The sequence below is a fragment of the Durotheca rogersii genome, assembly GCF_024521655.1.
Source record: "Durotheca rogersii strain YMJ 92031201 chromosome Unknown GGS23scaffold_6, whole genome shotgun sequence".
Lineage (NCBI taxonomy): Eukaryota > Fungi > Ascomycota > Sordariomycetes > Xylariales > Xylariaceae > Durotheca > Durotheca rogersii.
This window is the reverse complement of record NW_026251237.1, coordinates 1,580,673-1,599,893: the sequence shown is the minus strand read 5'-3', so window position 1 is coordinate 1,599,893 and position 19,221 is coordinate 1,580,673. Positions and strand designations below refer to the sequence as shown.

The 19,221-nt window shown below is 58.3% G+C and overlaps 7 protein-coding genes across 7 annotated transcripts; 3 read left to right on the top strand and 4 right to left on the bottom strand.

Moving 5' to 3' along the window:
- The first annotated feature begins 140 nt into the window (after window positions 1-140).
- GGS23DRAFT_619549 (glycoside hydrolase family 36 protein) lies at window positions 141-3,838 on the top strand. Its single transcript, XM_051521019.1, has 5 exons — window positions 141-1,093; window positions 1,155-1,353; window positions 1,412-1,625; window positions 1,681-3,069; window positions 3,127-3,838. The coding sequence occupies exons 1-5, from the start codon at window positions 525-527 to the stop codon at window positions 3,342-3,344; spliced, it is 2,589 nt and encodes an 862-aa protein (XP_051373564.1). The 5' UTR covers window positions 141-524; the 3' UTR covers window positions 3,345-3,838.
- On the bottom strand, window positions 3,502-5,231 carry GGS23DRAFT_466465 (NAD(P)-binding protein). The gene is made up of 4 exons (XM_051514171.1): window positions 4,993-5,231; window positions 4,898-4,911; window positions 4,595-4,786; window positions 3,502-4,441 (listed from the first exon to the last, which is right to left on the bottom strand). Exons 1-4 carry the CDS (start codon window positions 5,010-5,012, stop codon window positions 3,648-3,650), a joined length of 1,020 nt encoding a protein of 339 aa, XP_051373563.1. The 5' UTR covers window positions 5,013-5,231; the 3' UTR covers window positions 3,502-3,647.
- A 1,733-nt stretch (window positions 5,232-6,964) lies between these two features.
- On the bottom strand, window positions 6,965-8,654 carry GGS23DRAFT_466452 (uncharacterized protein). Its single transcript, XM_051514170.1, has one exon. It carries the CDS (start codon window positions 8,458-8,460, stop codon window positions 7,381-7,383), a length of 1,080 nt encoding a protein of 359 aa, XP_051373562.1. The 5' UTR covers window positions 8,461-8,654; the 3' UTR covers window positions 6,965-7,380.
- A 972-nt stretch (window positions 8,655-9,626) lies between these two features.
- Window positions 9,627-11,305, top strand: GGS23DRAFT_619541 (uncharacterized protein; the record flags this gene model as incomplete). The annotated part of the gene is made up of 3 exons (XM_051521018.1): window positions 9,627-10,677; window positions 10,780-10,898; window positions 11,042-11,305. Exons 1-3 carry the CDS (start codon window positions 10,053-10,055, stop codon window positions 11,303-11,305), a joined length of 1,008 nt encoding a protein of 335 aa, XP_051373561.1. The 5' UTR covers window positions 9,627-10,052.
- Window positions 11,028-13,512, bottom strand: GGS23DRAFT_619536 (histidinol dehydrogenase). Its single transcript, XM_051521017.1, has 2 exons — window positions 12,096-13,512; window positions 11,028-11,985 (listed from the first exon to the last, which is right to left on the bottom strand). The coding sequence occupies exons 1-2, from the start codon at window positions 13,158-13,160 to the stop codon at window positions 11,737-11,739; spliced, it is 1,314 nt and encodes a 437-aa protein (XP_051373560.1). The 5' UTR covers window positions 13,161-13,512; the 3' UTR covers window positions 11,028-11,736.
- On the bottom strand, window positions 13,513-16,639 carry GGS23DRAFT_619512 (ankyrin repeat-containing domain protein; the record flags this gene model as incomplete). Its single annotated transcript, XM_051521016.1, has 2 exons — window positions 13,513-15,556; window positions 15,689-16,639. 2 exons carry the CDS (start codon window positions 16,637-16,639, stop codon window positions 13,865-13,867), a joined length of 2,643 nt encoding a protein of 880 aa, XP_051373559.1. The 3' UTR covers window positions 13,513-13,864.
- An 894-nt stretch (window positions 16,640-17,533) lies between these two features.
- Window positions 17,534-18,743, top strand: GGS23DRAFT_562122 (uncharacterized protein). The gene is made up of 2 exons (XM_051515994.1): window positions 17,534-17,881; window positions 17,956-18,743. Exons 1-2 carry the CDS (start codon window positions 17,575-17,577, stop codon window positions 18,681-18,683), a joined length of 1,035 nt encoding a protein of 344 aa, XP_051373558.1. The 5' UTR covers window positions 17,534-17,574; the 3' UTR covers window positions 18,684-18,743.
- The last annotated feature ends 478 nt before the right edge of the window (window positions 18,744-19,221 follow it).

Sequence of the window (19,221 nt, the reverse complement as noted above, 5' to 3'; positions counted from 1 at the left end):
ATGACAAAAGAATAATCAACCGCCGATTGGCTGGCAGCTTGGAGCCGTACGTGCCAGCTGACCATCTACCGCTTGCCAGCCGCGAGCTGTTACCTACGTGCCAGGTACTGCCCCCCCCTGTCTGTCCCTCTCCATCCCAACTTCAACTCGTCGACGTGGACGTCATCCCTCCAGTTCTACGGAGCCAAACCCGGCGCCGCTGTGCTCGCGTCCGCGTCCAATCGTCGGTGCCTGTCATGCTGCATTTCTGAGTGGAATCTCGTTCGCCCGCGAGAGGACGAGAACAAATTCTTGCCCGCCTTCCTGCCTAGGCACCCCACCCACCTGGGTAATCGGAGCGGTCTACTACCCCGCGTCCGCTCACGCTTCCAGGGTGGGATGAGTAAAATGCCCGGGGGTTGCTGACAGCTATTTCTCGAGGTGACCGCGATTCCGACAAGATCCGTGTCGTCTGTGCCTATGCCGCGATCCTCCCCAGCTTTTGCTACCTGAACCTAGGTAACCTACTCACGCTGGCCGTCGGGATGGAGGCCGGCATCTCGAGTTTTCCGCCGCTTGGGCAGGTTACCCAGATTCGAGGAAATACTATAGAGTTCTTTTCCCTGCTAGAAGTCGACAAGTCGCGCGCTGGAGACGCCTGGGAGGTCGCCGTCTGGCGCTCTTCTACCGACGGTGTTTGGTCCGAGAAGTTGTTGCAGCGCACTCGGGCCAGCGAGTCGCCGACACTGCTCCGGGCTCCCCCTGCCTCGCGAGCCTTTTTGTACTTTCGTACTTCTTTCTTCGTATCTTCGCCCCTGAATTTTACTCTCAAGTTCCGCAGCGGCCCTGATCACCCTTGGAGGTGGGCCCGCGATCTGTCAGGCATACACGATGGGGTCGTCCTTATCGAAGCCCCCCAGCCTCGTAGCCGGATGGGAGGTGATCTCTCTGATATCATCCACGGCCTAAATCCGGACTTGAGGGTTACCGCTGCCGCAAGCCAAACCCCACACACCGAGCTTTGGTCTATCGAAGCCGACGTCGACCCCGCTGTAGGCGACCAGTCCGCGTACGCCGATGTGGACCTGGGAACGCCTTGGGGTGGTTCCCTACGGTATGCCGTCCCGTGTCGGCTTGAGGGCGTTAGTGTGGCCACGTCGCTGACTCTCTAGTAGATACTTTGCCATTATTCGTCACGGATCACCGTGGTTAGGCCCTAGGCACAGTAGTACTTCGTTCAGCCTAGATAAAGATGCCGTCGTGTGTTCCTTTCTAAACCATCGAGGAAAACATCTAGTCTTGCTGGGGGTTAGTGGTGTAGCGAACGTAACGACGCTCTTCCGCAGCTCCGGCGCTGGTTCCGTGAAGTTACATGTGAGTACCGACGCGATCTACCCACGCTGCGTTAACCGTCTTATGCTTATCCTTCTAGATACGTAATGATAACGGGAGCCGTTCTTCGGGACTCGTCTTGGCAGCCGTTGGTGACAACTTCGAGAGCGCCATCGCGGCCGTGATGTACCACGCCCGAACTGTTATCCTAGCTACCAGAGTTGGACATGATGAGTTATCGCGAGAGCTTCAGAGCCTAAGCGAAGATGTAAGACCTGAATGGTATGAAAACTGGTACGACGGTCTGGGATATTGTGAGCATGCATGTCAGTCAATCGTCTTCGCGATCCAGGGCTAAACCGCGAGTAGGCACCTGGAATGGCCTGGGCCAGCGCTTGAGTGATAAGAAAATCATCAAGGCCGTCGAGGCATTAGCGAAATCACGCATTAATATCAGCAGCCTCATCATAGACGACAACTGGCAGGACATCGATTATCGAGGCCAGGACCAATCTCAGTACGGTTGGAACGGATTCGAGGCTGAGCCCAAAACATTCCCCCTAGGGTTGAAAGAGACAGTCTTGCGGATCCGCGCGAAACATCCGAGCATCCAGCACGTTGCGGTTTGGCACGCCTTGCTCGGGTACTGGGGAGGCATATCTAGCACAGGAGGCCTCGCCAAGAAATACAACACAGTGCAGGTCAACCGAGCCGACTCTAATGTCAACGGACCGATCACTGTTATTGCCAAAGAAGACGTTCGAAGGTTCTACGACGACTTCTACCGCTTCCTGTCTGATTGCGGGGTGGACGGTGTCAAGGCCGATGCCCAATACATGCTGGACACCTGGGTTTCTGCCCAAGATCGCCGTGAACTTACCGATGCGTACCTGGATGCCTGGATGATATCTACTCTCAGGCATTTCAGCATCAAAGCCATCTCTTGCATGTCCCAAGCGCCACAGATCTTGTTCTACCAGCAGCTTCCGCGAAACCGGCCACCATTACTCGTGCGCAACTCGACCGATTTCTATCCTGATGTTCCAGATTCCCACCCATGGCATATCTTCGCGAATGCCTACAACACATTGTTCACACAGCACCTGAATACCCTGCCGGACTGGGATATGTTCCAAACTAACCACGAATTTGCCGGTTTCCACGCCGCTGCGCGGTGCCTGAGCGGCGGGCCGATCTACATCACCGATATTCCCGGGAAGCATGACATCAATATAATTAACCAAATGACTGGACCGACTCCGCGAGGAAAGACGGTGATATTCCGGCCAAGTGTGGTGGGTAAAACCATCGACGCTTACACAGGCTATGACGAGCTTTCAATCCTCAAAATCGGGAGCTACAACGGCAGAGCCGTAACCGGAACCCCAATACTAGGCGTCTTCAACATCTCTCGACAATCTTTACAAGAACTTATCCCGCTGTCTCGATTCCCCGGAGTTGTCGACTCGGCGAGATACGTCGTCCGCGCTCATGCTAGCGGCCTCGTCACACCCGTCGTGCAACCCAGCTCTTCGAACGCCATTATCGCAGTCTCCCTGGACACTAGAGGGTACGATATCTTTACCGCCTTTCCGGTGACCAAGTTCGACAGTGAGACGAACGGCGAAGTAGATGTCGCCAACCTCGGCCTCATCGAGAAGATGACAGGAGCGGCTGCTATTACCACTAGCCAGTTTGAGCTGCTGCAGACTGGCAGGGTATTTTTGGATGCGCGACTGAAGGCGTTGGGAGTCCTCGGTAAGTCGTTTTTCGCCCACACGAAGGCGAGGGAAAGAAGCTAACTGATGTGGGAAGGGGTCTACATCTCGAGCCTTCCTGACATGTCAATCGAGAGGGACTTTATGGTTACAATACAGGGACAGCCGATACCGCTGCGCGCGGTTTCTGTCAACACCATCGATAACCGTGTGCTGAATGTCGACATCGAGACGGCATGGAAGAAGATGGGTCTCAAGGCTGGTTGGAGCAACGAAGTCGAAGTCAAGGTTTACTTCGATATCGAGTACCCCTGATTGCTTGCCCATAGATACGCGTACGCTCCCCGTAGGTCCCCGAATAGATGGCCTCAATGCCTTAAAGGACTACAGACAGATAGTTCGTCCTTACTGAAAGTCCCGCTCCGAAACTTACTATTCGTATTTCTGGTAAATAGGGCCCTCTAGTTCCAGGGGCCCGCAGGTCACCTCCTGCCTAAGTCACCCGTGCTGTTACGCTACTATCGCAGATGCACACGACAGCCACCGCGTGACGGAAGACAAACAGCATTATAATTTCTTGTCGTCTTTCGGCCTAGACCTAATCTCCTACCTACTCAATTAGACTTTGCCCAACCTCTCGGCCTCGACGGTAACAGCGTCGGGGATCTCATCCTTGAGGCTCGGGCCCCTAGGCTCCCAGCCAAAGTACTTCCTCGCGCGGGAGGCAACGCCCCTCGAGTTTGTGCCCAGCGAGGGCACATCATCAACAGTCTTGACGGCCGGCTCGGGAAGCAGGCCGCGGCGGGCGGCCTCGTCGGCGACCCAGCGGGCGACGTCGCTCCACTTGTGGCGGTCGCCGTTCTCGAGGAAGAAGTAGGCGCGGGGGCCGAAGACCTCGGGGTCGTCGCGGGTGGCGGGGTCGAGGGCGGCGGCGACGGCGCGCACGAAGAAGGCGCCGACGTCGCGGATGTGGACGTTGTCCCACTCGGAGAGGCCGGCGCCCTGGACGGGGGCGAAGCCGCGCTGGAGCGCGTACTCGACGATGCGCGGGACCTGGACGCTGCGCTGGTTGACGGGGCCGCGGCCGCGGCCGTAGATGGTGGGGGGGCAGAAGATGAGGGTGCGCACGGCCGGGTAGCCGGCGGCGGAGGCGCCCAGCACGATCTCGTCGACGTCGCGGTGCGGCGCGTCGCGCGGCAGCGACAGGATCTCCGATATCGAGCCGATGTCGTCGTACGCCTGCTCCGCCAGCGGCGCCTCCCCGAACCGCGAGTGCGCCAGGTCGTACCACGTCAGGATGCCTGTCCCGCACAGGTGGATCCAGTACCCCGGCCGCTCGGCCGAGTGGCCGGCCGCGAGACCCTTGGCGATGGCGCGGGCCGAGGGCTGGTCGTCGGAGGAGTCGGCCGTGTCTACGGGTTGCAGGCAGTATCGTTAGCGTGCGAATCTTTTTTTTTGGGGGGGGGGGGGGGTCCTGGGCTCTTTGTATACGTCTGCAGGCGCCCGTGGTCGCCCTACTGGTAGGGACAGTAAGGCGAGATACGATACGAACAAAGTGCACGTACGGATGACAATGTCAGCGGCGGCAGCCTCTCTCTCGATGACGTCGGCGCTATCGAGGGAGCCGTAGACGAGGCGAGCCTTGGGGTACGCGGCGGCGACGGGCTTGCCACGCTCCTCGTTGCGCACGAGCAGGGTGAGTTCGTACTCGGGATGGGCCTCGACCAGCTGATACAGGGTCTCGCCGCCGATGTAGCCTATTTTTGTTTACGTCCCGGCAGGATATGCGTTTAGTTGTGTGGTCACAGTTACGCCACCTGGCAGCGACCAAGTTGCTGCTAGACGGGGGGACGGGCAGCAATGCGTACCAGTAGCGCCGGTGCTTTTGTCGAGTTTGGTAAGCCATGTTGATCGCCTTGACTTCTGCAAGCGATAGGGGCGGGCTTGGGGAATTCCTACTCACAGGAAGATTTTGGTTGCCATTTTGGGTGGTATGTCCGACAAGCTCGTGTGTTTGACGATGTGTGCTGACGACGTGGGACTGAGCTATTGACGAGTTGAACTAACTACCTAGCGATCCCTCCCGGATGTAGGTGCGTCCGCGGCATCTGATACCTACTGTCACACATATATATATAGATAATATAGATATGGCGACGAAGCAGGATGGCAGGGTTGATATAGGTAATGGAGGTACGGAGGGCGACCGGAGCGATGCTCATTTGGCGTTTGACCAAGGGGATGACGCCATCCGGGTTGGCCTGATGGAATCAGTCCACTGGCCAGTGCCAAACCCCGCTCTCGCCTGGGGGTATTCCGAGGCTCGCCGGCTTCGGTTCTCCACTGTTCGTCCGACTTGTATCATCACCGTTGCCCCGTCCCGACGGAAAACACGGCCCACCTTACGAAATCGTCGGGCGGGATGGGCGAATGGCTTCCAGAATCCCGTCTCCCGTTAGCACTAGCAAGCGATCGGCGAGGGACAAATTTGTCCCATTGCTCCGTGCTTAGCAATGTCGCCTCTTCACTTACACACCTTGACGCACTCGCCCGGACGCACTACGGGTATAGCTGTACGACCTTCTCATCCAGCCATCCGCCCGTCATGCAGATAAGATGTGCCACTACACACGCAAGTCTCGGAAGCAGGGGTCTCGTGGGACTGACAGGTAGTATCTATGTACTAACTATACGAGAACCTTCGGCGATGGGTGGGGAATAGCTGGGACCTAGTTACACCTACACCTCCATTCACAAAGCGGACAAGCACCCTTGATAACCCTATCTTTCCGCCCGGCTAGGCGAGACTCTTGACCGTATCTCGTACGCTCTCCTCCAAGCTGATCCAACCGCGGCCGGCGAGCCTCCGCAGCAGCGCCTCGGCCCTCTCGTTGGTGACCTTGACGTGGCTGCCAACGAAGCCATTGACACCGGTCACGACGACGAGCGATCCGGGCGGGATCGGGTCGCGGGCCGCAGCAGGAATCTTTGTGACATCGATCGAAGACATGGCGTGCAGGGGTACGGGACTCGATAAGCGTATTGGGTGCTGCTGCGAGATGTACCTAGGCTGGCTAGCTGGGCTATCCTGTGATCGCGTTCGGTAGACGGCAGAACGGGGAGGTTTGCCATGTCGCCGGCTTTATAAGGGGGGATACTGGTGGGCGCATCGAGCCGATGACATCAGGGGCGACGCCGATCGCACGCCTCTGCGGCCGATGGCGGCGGCGGCGGATGTCGCCCACGGTGGCGTTGATACGTGAAGGGATTCTGCGGTCAATTCTCGCGCGGCCTATGAGCGACTGTGTCGCAAATAGAGAGAGTAGGGGGCATCAGAGCTGATGGTAGGCGGGCCATGATTCTCCGCGTAATTAACAATGGACGATCGGTAATTGGTATGTGTGATATTCTGAAGGCGTGGTGGGTGATGGCAGCGGGTAGATGGGTAGGTAGGTATTTGTTCGCGATGCAGCGGGGAGTTGGTGGTGGAGGACGTTTCCGGCTTTAGGTACCTACCAAGGTACAGGTAGGTACCTACAGGAGGTAGGCAGTACTGAAATGGCAACTAATATGGCCAAGTACCCAAGGTACCAAACCATGCCCGTCTCTGGCGTGGTTCAACGGCGTTATTTGCAGCCACTTCTCCGGGGATACGTGCTGTCGCAAATCAGACCACGGTGCGGAAATTTGATGTGTTACCTACCTATATATAATGGAACCATGGAAATAAAGAAAATCACCATCAACATTACTGTTGCTGAAATGCAATATACGCGGGCTTACTTAGCGAGAGCACGGCATACTTGGGGTACTTATATATGTGCTAGGTAAGGGATGTCAGCTGAGAATTAGCACTGAAGAGGTACCCGTGCAAGTGCCTCCAAGGCAGCATTATAGCAGGGTTGGCACGTGTCGGTGGGTTAGGTGAGGGAACATGTTGAATCATCAGCGTGTTGCATTATAGATAGGGGTACCTAAGGTAAATAATCAAAAAGCATACGCAATTTACATATGTACACCTCTCCCGCCTCCCTCTCCATCCGGTCCCGCCACTTCTTCCCGTCATTATCCTGAACCAGATCCAACTCCAGTCCCCAGTCCCGGCGGTCTCTCATCATGATACACAAAGAAATAAATATACAGTGGAAGCCGATGCCGCTCCGGGTAGGTGGTCTAATTTTTTTGCGTTCTTTTCTGCCTTGTTCTCCGAATGTATGTACGTCGCGTGTGGTTGAGAAGGCCACGCCGCAACCCTGTCAGGTCGGTTCTTCCTCACGGGCATATAGATATATATATCTATATATAACACCCCGAGCAGCCCCGGCAGCAGCCGCCAAGCCAAGGGCAGCCTTTAGTTGGCGCCGGCGGTCCAGTCGACCACGTTCTCGTAGGGCGAGTCGCGGGCCGCGAGGCCGCCGACCACGAGCCGCATCGCGTCCTTATCGAAGCAGTTGGCCGCGTCCGCGCCGGGCGTGCCGCAGATCGCCCACAGCGTCTTGTCCGACATGCGGCAGAACGTGCCGTCCTCGACGTTGAGGAAGTCGGGACCGGCCGAGGTCTCGCTTTCGCACAGCGCGCGCGCCGGGTGCGTCGCGCTGTTGTCCAGCACCAGCCTGTTCGCCCACGCGTTCGTCGTCCCGTTGCTTCTGGCCGCGAACGACGACAAGTTGTTCCGGAAGCGCGCCGACGACGGGTGCTTCGCCGGCCCGTACGCGATGTCCACCTCGCCATCCGAGTCCGCCGAGTCCGACCGCTTCTTGTTGTTGTTGATGACCCAGTACGTGATGCCCCGCGGGTCCTTGTCCGGGAAGTTGTGCAGCTTGAACGGCGGGCCGGCCGTGCAGAGGTAGTCCATCTTGGCCAGCTTGCCCTCCTCGTCCGCCGGCACCTGGTTGCCGTCGCGGTCGACGAACTCGGGCCAGTGGATCTGGAAGCCCGTCTGCGGCTGGTCGTTGTTGCCGTCGATCCACATGCAGTCTGGCTTCACGTTGGTGCCGCTGATGAAGACGTTGGAGAAGTACCAGCTGGCGCCGCACTGCCGGCCCCAGTCGCCCACCCACGAGTACTTGTCACCGTTGGGCCACGTGATGGACGCCGCGGCGATGCAGATGGCGTCGTTGTTGGCGGAGAAGAGCGTGTACGTCGGCTGCTGGGTCGAGTCGCGCTTGTGGTTGATAGTAATGTCCTTGAAGCCTCCGTGCTCGACCTTGCCCGGGTCCGCCTTGATGCCGAGGAAGTCACCGGCTTCATTCCAAAGCCGGACGTCGGGCAGGTCGCCACCGGCGTTGTTGAGGCCTCCCTTAGTGTCGAGGCCGACGGTGATGCGGATGGTCGAGCCGACCGTTTTGGGGTCGGCAAAGTTGTCGATGCCGAACTGGACGATGCCCAGCAGGCCCGAGATAATGCCGATGGCTTCGATTACGCCCGCCATTATGTATAGGTAACCCTACTGCCGGAACTGTGTAGAATGGAATGAACGTGTGATGTGTACTAACGTCTGAAGAGGAAAAAGAGTGTGATAAATGCGCAGATCCCGGATCACTAAAAGAATGTAAGATGCCGAAGCTTCCAAAGAACCAGACACTGAAGAACCACGAACCCGATGATGGTGGTGTTCTGGTATCGTGGATTCTGTGGGATACGGAAGGGGATTTATAACTCGGGATACACGCTGCGATTCACGGGGGACTGGCCAAGTCCCGCTGCCCCTGCCGCCATCGCGGCTGAGAAAGTCCTAGGTCGGACATGGCCGTCTGGTTCGAATTCTCAGGGGATCGAAAAGCCGCGGAACGCCACGGATTCCTTTCTGTTGGACAAGACCTACATCGGGCCGGCCTGTCTCCTCCTGCTCGTCCATCTTGAATTATCTAACACTGGGCGGTTATACGGACGGAGGATCGCCATGAAACTGAAACTTTGCTCTATCCGGTTGCGCTCCCTCGTGTTTCTACCTGCTTTGACCTTCCCCGCAGCCATTGTGCCTTGCTCTAGAAGCCGTATAGGGCCGCGACATTGTACGAAATTGCGAGTAGGCTATCTCGATGAGGTAGGTCGACCGTTTTGAGGGGGATGAGTAAGGTAACGGAGTGGTGAAACAAGGTTATAGCCGTGAATATCTAGCCCTACTATTATTATGCAAACTAGAATCGCGTCGTCGATCGCCGTGTTTGATGTTGAGTATACCGGTGCCGGGGGTGGCAGTGTTTCAGCCGCAAGATGAGGCTATCATGCATGCTGCTATGAGTACTACCTGCTGGTATCGGTGCAGGAGATCACGAGATGATACTACCAAGGATCCCCCCTACTACACCTGAGGCCAAAAGGCTATCAACCGCCAGCTCGCCAACGCCGTCAGCTCGTACGACCATTCTCTGCTTTCGGCGCGAGTGAGTGCCGGCAATTGGCTGGCAGTCAAGCCCATTACCTTGGCATCCTCTAATTATAATCCCGACTAACATCGTGGCCGTGGCCGGGGAAATGAGCCAAGTCTAGTCCGACATGGGTCATGATCGTTCCAGGAAGGTCATCCACCCCTGATGCTACGGTTTCTAACAGGCTGCGCCATACGCCGTCGTTACCATATGCGCCGAAGACCTCGTCACGTACTAGAAGGCTTTCCCCCTTGTCACCAACTTGCCAGATCGAGTGGCGTCACCAACTCTCCGGTTCTACTTAACATTAGACTGCCACTTTCGTCCCCTGTGAAGGACACGGCACAGTTGCACCGGGTGGCATCTGTCACGACAAACAACAAACTGTTGGCCGAGCCACGTCCGCTTGCCACCTCAACCCGGCGAGTTTCCGAGCTTTGTTCCCTCAGTAAGGCCGATAGATATCTTCGCGACACCTGCCCTTCTCGTACCATCACCTTCTTCTTCTTCTTCTTTTCTTCCCCTACTCCCTCAGTCCATCATCCCCGACCAGAAACCAAACAACCGCTCTGTCCTCTCACACAAGCAAACGTCTATCAAATCCCGCCCGTTCTTTAACCTAGCTAGCGCGAACGGAGGAAGAAAAGGAGACATGATGAGAGATCTCAGCAAGGCCGTCGCCGCCGCCGTCGTCTTGGCCTCCGCCTCGGCGGCGCAGGCCCAGGACCTGAGGCAGACGATCGTGGGCTGCGCGGACCTCGAGTGCCCGGCGGCGAACACGCAGGTGGCGACCACGGACAACTGCACGGTGGCGGACGTGGGCTCGTACCCGCTGATCGGGCTGACGCGGGTGCCGACGAGCGCGTCGGCGCTGCAGGGCCTGTCGTGGACGCAGGGCTTCAGCATCGCCGACGACGACGCGGGGCGGCACTTCCGCCGCGCGTACTTCCTCGGCGAGCCGCCCGAGCTCGACGTCGCCGGCAGCACCGACACGGGCGGCTGCGCCATCCTGGTGCACGGCCTCTCCGAGGGGCTCGCCTTCGGCCCCGACGGCCCCAGCGAGGCCGGCCAGGGCACCTGCGCCGACGCCCTCGGCGCCGAGTGCGTCTCCGCCATCCTCGACCGCGCCCGCGCCGTCGCCGCCGGCTTCACCGGCGACGGCCGCCCTGCCGACACCTTCACCGGCTGCGCCCGCATCCGCCGCGACCTCGCCAACAACACGATCGACGCCTGCCTTCCCGCCGTCCGGGGCCTGTTGACCGACATGGACGCCGTCGGTACGTCTGAGTCCCCCCCCCTCCCCCTCCTCGCCCTCTCCTCCCTCTGTCCCGTTGAGAAGCAGCGGCTAACTCGCCCCCTCCCCCCCGGGCGAACTGCAGCTCTGACCGGCTCGGACGCGGAGCAGCGCATCTCGCCGGAGAAGCAGTCGGCCTCGAGCTGCTGGCCCATCACCCCGAAGGAGGACCGGCTCACGCTAGTCGCCGAGTTCGAGAGAGTGGTACGTTTACCCCCGACGCACACACCGTTCCATTCCCTCCCCCCTCCCCCAATTCCATCCTAATTCCCCCCCCCCCCCTCGTGCCCCTGGTACCGACACCCCCCCACGCGAACCCGCGCTGACCGAATCGCACCTCCGTCCAGGGCACCAACCAAGTCCAGGACACCCAGAGCGCCGCCTGGGCCATCACGCCCATCCTGACCGTCTTCTACCCGACGGGCGCCCAGAGCCTGGTGACGGAGATCGACGCGTCGCTGAGCTGCGTCAAGATCGTCGGCCCGTCGCGCGCCTCGCTGCCCACCATGAGCAGCGGCGAGCCCGAGAGCGGCGCCGCCGGGCTCTCGGCGCCGGAGTCGTGGGGCCTCGGCGCCTTCGCGGCCGCGGCTCTCGCCCTGTACGCCCTGTGACGGACAGGCAGACGGACGGACGGATAGGCTGGTGGTGCGGATCTGCGCCGTGCGAGTCGGCAGCGTGAGAGACCTTGTATTTACGTGCGCACAGCAAACAAACAACGATATGGCGTCGGGATGGGGCGGGCAGGCACAGCGGAGCCGGCGTTCACGGATGCTGGGTCCCCGGGCGCGGGAAATTACTGGGTAATAATGGCTACGGGCGGGGCATGAGAATGTACAAGCATAACATAGAACGGACGAGTATACGAATATAGAACCCTCCAGAGGGCTGAACGCAGAGAACGCTCCTAGGCTGGGTGCGCGCGTCAGTTGTGTACCTGGAGCTACCCCGAGGTTCCGCCCCTCCTCACCCATCCCGCGGCGGCTTCGGCCCGATGTCGAGCATCCAGGACCGATGAGAAGATTGTCCAAGCGGTAGATCTCGCCTACTCCCCTTCTCTGATCCAGGCGTACGAGTCCTGGAGGTACTTGTGCGCCCTGAGGTCGCCGGACCGCGCGTGGCCCTCGAAGCTCTCGGCTCGCGAGCATCGCGCGCAGAGCCGCCCGAGCTCGCCGCTCGCCCGCTCGTCCACCACCTCCTGGTACGTCTGCGTCTTGAGGTACTTGCCGACCCAGAGGCCGCCCGTGTACCGGCCGGCCTTGCGCGTCGGGAGGACGTGGTTCGTGCCGATGCACTGCGCGTGGAGGCATATATATATAGTCTTTAGCCACGCCGGCTCGCGGAGAGCAAGCAGAGTAAACACCTACGGCGGGGGGAGGGGAGGGTGCATCTAGGGGCACGTACCTTGTCGCCGTACGACACGCACGTCTTCTCGCCGAGGAACAGCGCGCCGTAGTTGCGCATCTTCTCGAGCGCCTGGCGCGGCTCGCGCGTCAGGATCTGGACGTGCTCGCTGGCGTAGGCGTCGGCAACGGCGAACGCCTCGTCGAGGCCGCCGTCGACGACGACGATCTCGCCGTAGTCGCGCCAGGAGGCGGCGGCGAGCTCGGCCGTCGGCAGGTCCCGGCGCAGGAGGTCGTCGACGCGCGCGGCGGTGGCGCGCGCGACCGCCTCCGACGTCGTCACCAGCACCGCCGGCGAGTCCGGCCCGTGCTCCGCCTGCGACAGCAGGTCCGTCGCGAGCGTCAGCGGGTCCGCCGCGCCGTCCGCCACGATCAGCACCTCGGTCGGCCCCGCGAGCAGGTCGATCCCGATCTCCCCAAACAGCTGCCGCTTCGCCTCCGCGACGAACGCGTTCCCCGGCCCCGCCACGAAGTCCACCTTCGGAATCGTCTCCGTTCCCAGCGCCATCGCCGCAATCGCCTGCGTGCCGCCCACCAGGAAGATCTCGTCGGCCCCCGCCAAGTGCGCCGCCGCGACCGTCGCGTTGGGCACCTGCCCGGCGATGGGCGGCGTACACGCTATGACGTGCTCCACGCCGGCCACTTTCGCGGTTAGGATGGTCATGTGCGCGGACGCCAGCAGTGGGTATCGGCCGCCGGGTATGTAGGCGCCGGCCGTGGCGATGGGGTTATTTCTCTGGCCGAGGAAGACGCCTGGTTGGATCTCGATCTCGAAGTCCTTTATGCTCGCCCTCTGGGCCTCGGCAAAGGTCCGGACGTTCTTCTGCGCCTCTATGATGTCCGCTATGGTCTGCGGGGGCACCTTCGCTATACATTCTTGAATCTGGCTCTCGCTGAGCTTGAAGGACGGCGGAGACCACTTATCGAATTTCTCCGAATAGGACCTCACGGCCTTGTCGCCGGTTGCCCGGACATCATCAATTACGCCCTTTACGATGTCAGATACTTTCTTATTCACTGTGGTATTTGCCACGAGGGCGGCCGTCTTAATACGTCTTGCAACCATATTTGCGTATTCATAGGATTGCCGTAACCTCTTGGCTTGGGAAGGCTGTCGAGACGGTGCTGTGATTACTAGGCTGATATATTTAGCGTGAGCTTCGACCGCCGTACGGCGCAAGTAGATCGAGAGTCAGTTCATGAGGCGCCGCCTTTGTCGACCTGCCCCAGATGCCGCGGATAGCTTTATATCCCGTGGGGTCTCGTTGGCGGCGGTGCGGAGAGGAAGAGGGGGCGGGGGAATAGGGGGACATCATCCAACGAATCGGGCACTAACCTGTCCCTTCTGGGTATGTGTTGTAGTCGGCATATACACAATATTGACCTCTTTGGATACAAATCAGCGGTTCAAGTGGTATAAGGCTTGTATAAGAGTGTGCCGATAGGTTCGCCCCGAGAAATGCTCCATTCAACAATATCTGGCATTAGAGACCCAACCCCCTCCATTAGAACCAATCTCCTCGTAGAAATTCGAAAATAAGAAAGATCTAGTCCCATGATAATCTCCGTTAGGCATGTAGAGAAATTCAGTATTAGCTCGCCTTTCCAATTCTAGAGATGGTTTTAGTGGCGGGGCACCCATGCCGCTGGCTCTTGGTCATAAATCTGAACCAAAGTTGTTCGTCGTGAGGGTTGACGCGCTGCAAAAGACGGAGTTATGTCGCAAGCACCAAATATTGATGAACTGTACGCGATGATATCCGTACCCTCTCAATATATATTGGACGTCTTCCGAATCCTGAGGCCTAAGTCGTGTAGCTTCATCCCTCGTGGGTATCTTATTGAATCTAACGTCGCAGATATTGTGACTTCGCAACGCTCATTGCCCGTGCCGGCAATGCTAACCCTTCTTCTCAAGCACCAAGCGGCGCCGATACTCGTCGGGGTACTGCTAACCGTCACGGCCATGAGATTCCGCAGGATGTCGACATTGCGACGCCGATCATCAAAGTGTGCCGAGGCCCAACCCGCGCGACCCTGGGTGAAAAGGAGTACTGCATCGATGGCCATGTCCATATGGTCTACCGTGAGATTGGCGCCCCTGGGGTATCCAGTGACGTCCAGAAGCGATACAAGGGGAATTGCATCTGTGGGCCTAGTCCTGAATTTCCGAGCCGTAGCATCAGACACAGCTGATAGCAGCGTGTGTAAAATCCTCACGTGTGTCAACTTGCACGCCAAGTTCAGATATAACAGTTGCTGGATCTCAGGTACACCCCGAAGGTGTCGAGCGTCAAACAGGAGATCGCTTACGCTTTCGATCTTGCGAAGCAGTCTATGATGCGCTGTGCGTAAACAAGACGAAGCAAAGTCGTCACTGGGACCAAGACTAAGGTCGATACTAGCCCCATACTCTAGTAAGAGCTTGACGTATGTTCTCCTCTTCCTTTGGTCCTTAAATTGCAAAGCTTGGAACAGCGGGCAGCGTCTCCTCGCCTGGCTCTCGAAGATGACGTTAGGATTTGCGCCGCCGCCTAAGAGTCGTCTCAGCAGCGCGTCCCCTTTTTGATTCTGAACGGCCCAGAAGATAGTATTTCCGCCATTTTCCGCGCAGGCCCCATCGCACGGGGCACCTTCGTCAAGAAGAAGAATCGCTATCTCAGACGTGTTTCTACTGCTTCTAAGGAGGCGGAGGAGAGATTGGTCGCTTGTTAAGATGATCCTCTGCTTGTCAAACGACAGGACCAGCTTAAGGCAAGTAGGGTCGGGGGATACGAGTACCGCTGCAAATAGGGACCAGATGACCCCCTCGTCGCTTGATGTAGAGTCGCAGCTTGATAGGAGCAATTCGGCTGCACTTGATCTCGACCGCATGAGCGCAATCTCCAAGGGAGACCTGCGCATGCTAGAGGGGTCAACGCGAAGCATAGGGTTGGCGCCATGACTGAGAAGCAATTGTATTATGTTCAGCGACTGATGGTACTGATCAACGCCGGCGACGAGACACAACGTGCAGAGAGGAGACATCCCCGTGTTAGTAGTCGCATCTATCCGGGTCCCGTTTTCGACAAGCTTAGTGACAATATCCATATTTAGACTTACACAAGCTCCATGGAGAGCTGTATAGCCCTTATCATCTGCCGCATTGACATCCGCGCCGTGTGATATTAGCAAATTCACGGCCGACGACGCGCCGTTCCGAGCTGCGACAATGAGAGGGGTAGTGTTGTGATCATGCTGATCCCTTTCTTCGATATTGGCCCCATTGGTTATGAGCATCTTCAGGAGAAGCAGGCCGTTTTCCACGAAATCCCTGTCGGACTTCTTCAAGGAAACGCAGCCACTGCGCCAATCTGGTATTGGCCCCCATAGTTGTTGAAGACAGACATGAATGAGTGGTTTCCCTCGGGTGCTACTCCATGCTGCTTGGACGTCGATTCCGTAGGAAATAAGTCTACAGGCCTGTTGATTTCATAGTTAGTCTGTAGGCGCCATATCAGCAGTGTTTACACGGGACCAAGAGCAGGGATCGGGGATGCTGCCCATCCTCTGCACCAAATACGATACCCCGCGGAAGAAAACAAGGAAACTAACGTCGGAAGAGCAGTGGTGCCAATCTGGATGTAGAGAATGATTACTATTTGGTTGCTGGATAATCCATTCTTTCGCAATCAGCCACTGGTAGCAATTCCAATGCCGATAGTAATCGAGTGCCGTCTTGCGGGAAGCGTCTCTCGCGCCAACTAGCGACTTGAGAACCCGACGGCCATACCGGTATGCGGCGCCAAGTGCAGTCAAGAGGCCCCGGGCCGTGGAACGACTGTCCTCCCTAAAAGGCCAGAGCTGTGAGGTCTGGTGCAAGGGAGCGTTGCGGCTAATGATAAACTGGGCTGTAGATATATGCCGGCCACAGATGGCGAGGTGCAATGCGGACCAAGGCGGCAACGCGGCGGGGAGAATCTCGCCCGCTGGCAGATTCTGGGGAAAAAAATCCGGCTTCGTACATCGGCAGATTCCGAGCGAGGATAGACTGAGATTTGCGCCTTTCTCGATCAGCATACCTACGATGTCATCGTGTCCCATGTACGCGGCCAGGTGCAGCGGGGTGGCCCACCAGCCTCCTCGGAATAGGTGAGACTGCCAATAGGACCGGAGGGTGCCATCAATCTTGAGAGCTATGTGGACAGAATACGGGGTAGAGACCGGGGCGATGGATTCCCGCATGTTGGTGCTGCCCCGGTGCTTGAACGGGTAGTATTGGTTCCGGCCGGACCAGGCGCCTATGGGACCAAGCCGATAGAAATTCGGGTCGACGCCGGTGTCCAGAATGAGCCTCGCTATCCTCGTCTGACCCGAGTAAGCAGCCCAGAAGAGAGCATCTCTACGGACGAAAATGTTAACCCTACTGAAGAGTACGGGACTGTTCATCAATATGGCATGCAGACGACGATTCGCGGCCGAGAAGGCGACGAGGTCTGAGAGCTTCAGGATGTGCTTCGCGATCACCAGGATGATCTCGACCGGAAGTTCGCAAACCGACGCCATCGGGGGCTTTCAACGACCCTGCCAAGCCGGCCTCGGCAGTGAGACAGCAGGGCGTGGAGAGAGACTCGGTATTCGAGGAAGAGCACGTGAGAAGGAAGGTCTGGAGCGGATAGCTTGTGGCTAAATAGAACCAAGACTACGTCCGACAAAGCGATGCGAATTGAAGGGGATACCGCTGTCTATAACGATGAGTATCCCAGCTGTGCTCTCCTCTAACGAGAGTCCGTTGGAGAGAGAACCTAACGAGAGCAGTCCGGGTGGACGACTTCTCACAAGCAAGAAGGAAAGGGAAAGGCGGCTTACTAAAGATGCTGTGTTGTTGACAAGGCACTATATGCGATTACGAAGACATTTAGGGGTTATACGTACCTATGTGCCTACCACAATGGCGACGAGGATACCTGAGTACCTAGGTACTTAGATACCGGTGGGTACCTGGGTACCTAATGTACGTGTAGGGTGGCTTTCCGGAGCTCCCGCGGGTCCCAAATGCCACCGACCTGTGAGGTACCTTAGGTACCTAGGCACCTGCATATGGGTGCAGGAGTACCTCTCTGGTAAGCCACATCGCCTTGTTGGGCACGAGATGGGGCTTTGATGTGGGCGGAGTTGGGTCGCACGTGGCTCAGCTGACTGTCCTAGAGATGACTAAGACTCGGGATTGACTTCGGCCCGGAAGTAGGTTTATCAGTCAAGTGACGATGGCAGGCAGACCAATCCAAGCCGCTGAGCTGCCGGCCCTCAAAACCTCTTCCTCAGCATTTGCCATCGTCCCACTGTACGTTACCCACGCCTCAAATTTCCAACCCCCCCCCCCTTTTCCGGCTGTCGTCGCCCTCTCCCTCCGCATCACACTTACTGACGTCCAGTCTGTCCAGTCTGGCCCGGGTATTTCCTGTACCCAGGCACGCCCAGGCATGATCTTACCCTCGTCGATGCGGCGGGCGGTCTCTGCCGCCTCCCAATCACCGCTACTATCAAGCCTCACCCCTGCGAGCGCCCGGGCGCCGGCCGTCTTCTCCCTCATCTGCGACCCATGCTGCCAACAGTCTCGTCGCTACTCTTCGTCGAAGCCTTCGAGCCCGAAGGACTCCCCCAAGGGTGACTCCGACGGCCAGGTCACCGCCACGGCTTCTCAGACTAAACAGCCTGGAGAGAAGCGACGGCGTAAGAACAAAGAGTGGACCGACCTCCAGTCGAGGCTTCCCAGCGTCCCCAGCACCCAGCATGTGCCGCAGGAAGGTTAGTAATGAAGCTGATGAAAACGCCTGCTTGCGAGGTCTGCGGCCGGGTACTAATCCGCCCCTGAGCATCAGCATTGGCGCTGTCGACGTTCTTCTCCCTACATCGGCCCATGTCCGTAACTCACAGCTTCCCCAAGACGATCACCGAGGATGCCTTCGCTCAAATCTTCGCCCCTCGCTCGAAGAGTAATAAGTGCAACGACGTCGTGTCTACCCTCTCTCGGTCCGTCGACGAGCTCGAGCAGCCCATGCAGAACATGAGCCTCGAGTCTCAGAGCAGCGGCGAGACGGGTGTCGATGCCCGCGGCCAACCGATGCACAAGATGGATCTCAAGCACCCGGACGGCACCGAGTCGAGCGTCTACGTCCAGCTGGACGCCATGTCTGGCCAGTTCTTGCCGTTCCGGCCGCCCCCGCTGCCGCAGCCCGGGAACGCGGCCTCACCCGAGGCGGGCACGGCCACGGCCACGGCCAAATCAGTGGAGGAGGCACCGCAACACGTGCCGCAGCACCGCGTCTACAAGGCTATGTTCACGCTGGAGGAGACGACGGACGAGCGAGGCCAGGTGCGGATCGTCGCGCACAGCCCGAAGCTGGTCGAGGAACCGCCGACGCCGCGGTCGTTCCTCGAGCGCATGGCCCTGCGCCACCTCCGCTTCCGCGACGAGCCACGCAACCAGGGCGTTGACATGGTGGCCATCAGCGTGAAGCGGCAAAGGAAGTTGAAGATGAAGAAGAAGAAGTACAAGAAGCTGATGAAACGGACGCGAAACCTTCGGCGGAAGCTGGATCGGGTCTAAGAGGGGCCCGGACACGAGGGGTCCAAGAAGGGAGAGTCCATGCCGCCGAGCGCGCGTCCCTCCCCCCCCCTTTCCCGTACCAACCAACCAACGAGACTTCGTGTACATAAAAGAAGAGACGAAGGCAAGAGTGCGTGTGAATGTGAAGGATAGAGTAGTATTCTCGGCCTACAATCCTGCACGTTCTAGTCTGGCATGGTGCATAGAGTGGGTTGTCACGGTGTCAAGGTCGGGTTGTTTCGAATAGTTTCTTCTTATGGGGACGGTTTCATTTTCTTCCCTCTCCTAGATCAGCTGTCTCACGTCTCTCTCTGGCGGTTCTCACACCCCCCGTATCCTCCTCCTCCTCCTCCTTCTCATCTCTTCAGTAGGGTCATCATCAATTCTCTGTAGCTAGCATAAATCTAGGCTACAGACCAGACAGTGGTATTCCAATCCAATCCAATCCAGGCCAGTCCAGTCCCGTCTAACGCCGTGCCACCCCACACCGTTGGATGGGCCCGTCCCTTGTAGCAGTAGCGACGCGGACGCACGTAAG